The sequence below is a fragment of the Salmo salar genome, chromosome 20 (assembly GCF_965601325.2).
Source record: "Salmo salar chromosome 20, fSalSal1, whole genome shotgun sequence".
In the NCBI taxonomy this organism is placed as follows: Eukaryota; Metazoa; Chordata; class Actinopteri; order Salmoniformes; family Salmonidae; genus Salmo; species Salmo salar.
Genome location: NC_138310.1, coordinates 59,101,259 through 59,103,531, shown reverse-complemented (window position 1 = coordinate 59,103,531; position 2,273 = coordinate 59,101,259). Strand labels below are relative to the sequence as shown.

General features: G+C 36.3%; 1 protein-coding gene across 1 annotated transcript; it reads right to left on the bottom strand.

Moving 5' to 3' along the window:
- Positions 1–628: 628 nt before the first annotated feature.
- LOC106580979 (olfactory receptor 2G6-like) lies at positions 629–1,776 on the bottom strand. The gene has a single exon (XM_045704227.2). The coding sequence runs from the start codon at positions 1,774–1,776 to the stop codon at positions 838–840; it is 939 nt and encodes a 312-aa protein (XP_045560183.2). The 3' UTR covers positions 629–837.
- Positions 1,777–2,273: the final 497 nt, after the last annotated feature.

Genomic DNA, 2,273 nt, shown 5'->3' with positions numbered 1-2,273 from the left:
CCACAGACAATGTGTGTAATGCATCGTAATGATCAGACCAAACTGCAGCAGGGATGTGAATCATCTTCTTGATTTATTAAAGAAATGAACACCGAACAAAAACCGATGAAAACCAGTCCGGTACGGTACTAAGACTATACATGGAACAACCACCCACAAAACACAAAACAAAAACCCCTCCTTAAATAGGGCCTCTAATCAGAGGAAACGAGATACAGCTGTCTCCAATTAGAGACCAATCCCAAACAATACCACATAGAAATAGAAATACTCGGAAATCAAACATAGAAATACATAACATAGAACTAACCCAAAATCCCAACAACAAAAAACAAACACACCCCTGCCACACCCTGACCAAACTACAATAACAAATAACCCCTTTTACTGGTTAGGACGTGACACAATGATTTTGAGATAGAAAGACTATTATATATTACAATAAAATATTCCACAATAATGTGCAAATGAAAATTATTACTGGTAAGCAGATTGGTAGAAATTGTAAAATAAATTGGCACATAGGTTGGGTGTATATATGGGAAAATAATTGTTTTAAAGTTTAGACAAATCCATTAGATTGAAAGAAAAGACTACTGTTGGTTGACTAAGATTTGTTTGGGTCGGGTAGAGTGAAATTTATGGAGGACCCCCAGACCCCCTGCCAGGTGTTGTCCCCCCCTTCCTCTCCACTTCTAAAACAAAAGTTGTGCCCTTGGTGACAGGTATCAAGAAATGAGGCGCCATTTAACCTTGCAACAGTTTTGGTGGATTTTTACCTTTATATTTGTTGACTTCTGATATCAGGAAGTCTCCCTGTTGTGTAAGATTATGTAACTAATGGCTTACATCAATGATTTTATGTGCATTACACTTTCTAAAAACTGCACTTCGAATCTGCTGGAGGTTAAGTCCATATATGAGAGGGTTAAAGACAGGTGGTAAAATAAGGAATTGTATAGCCATTGCATTACGCATATTTAGCGTAATATTTACATTACTATTCCATCCTTGCAGAGTGTCAAACAGAGTCACTGTGATGTAAATAACCATTGTTATTAAATGTGGCACACAAGTCTGTGTGAACTTAATCCTTCCCTTAGCTGACTTTACACAATTTCTTACAATCTGACAGTAAGAAAATAGAATGAAAAGTATCTGCAAAACATGAACCACTATTACAAATTTGTTAAAATTCTGATTGATTGTAATGACTAAACATGCATGTTTCACTATAGACGGAATGTCACAGAAGATCTTATCAATGCGAGATCCACACAAAGGTAGTCTGACGGTTAAACTAAGTGCTATGAGTGCTATAAATAAAGGATAACACCAAGAAAATAAGAGTAACTTTCTAACAGTTAAAGATGTCACAATGGTATGGTATAGTAGTGGTCTGCATATTGCCACATACCTGTCGTAAGACATCACTGTTAGAGTAGAAAGTTCACACAGGACAGATGTGTATATTACAAAGGTTTGAGTGAAACATCCACCATAAGATATCACCTGAACATCTGACTGAAGGTCCAGTAAGAACTTGGGATAGAAACCAGCAGTTCCATACAATCCATTGACACATAGACTACACAGAAAGATATACATGGGCTCATGGAGACCTTTCTCCTGAATGATTGTTATGATCAGAGTCAGATTCACAGTGATGATGAGAAGGTATGTGATAAGAGACAAGATAAAATAGACCGATTTGTTGTTAAATGTCTCTTGTAAGCCAAAGAGATAAAAGAACTTGACTTGGGTTGAGTTCTCCATAGCTTTTGTTAATTTTCTTCCTCTGGTCAATGCAGAAATTCTTAGTCCTTGCAAGGCTTGAGTGTGTATGGATGTGAATAAATTCAAGTGTGAATCATTTGATTCGGTTTAGGCTCAGACTAAACACAATAGTTTTAACAAAACAAATTTACATCCTCCCTCAAACTCTTATCAAAAAAAGATCCCGATAATATCTGTACATTATCAGACTTCTGAGGTATGAAAGAAATGAAAAAACTTGTGTCCATGAAATGTCTTCTTGCTTGACAGAGGAGACTACTCCAATAACTTGCATTGCTAGCCTCTAAATATACCATACTGTATGATCACATGGGATTGTAGTTTCTGTGTCAACATGTAACCACTCCATAGAGATTGATCTGTATTGAGTTTATGATAAGCAACTAATTGGATTATATTTACTTTATTTATGTATTAACCCAGCAAACAGGGGATGTCCTAAGGACATTAGGCAACGTTCCCATTAGGTCCCTTTA

What these genes read in the sequence shown, in the direction of transcription:
- LOC106580979 (XM_045704227.2), bottom strand. Translation starts at nt 1,776, where the DNA reads ATGGAGAACTCAACCCAAGTCAAGTTCTTTTATCTCTTTGGCTTACAA.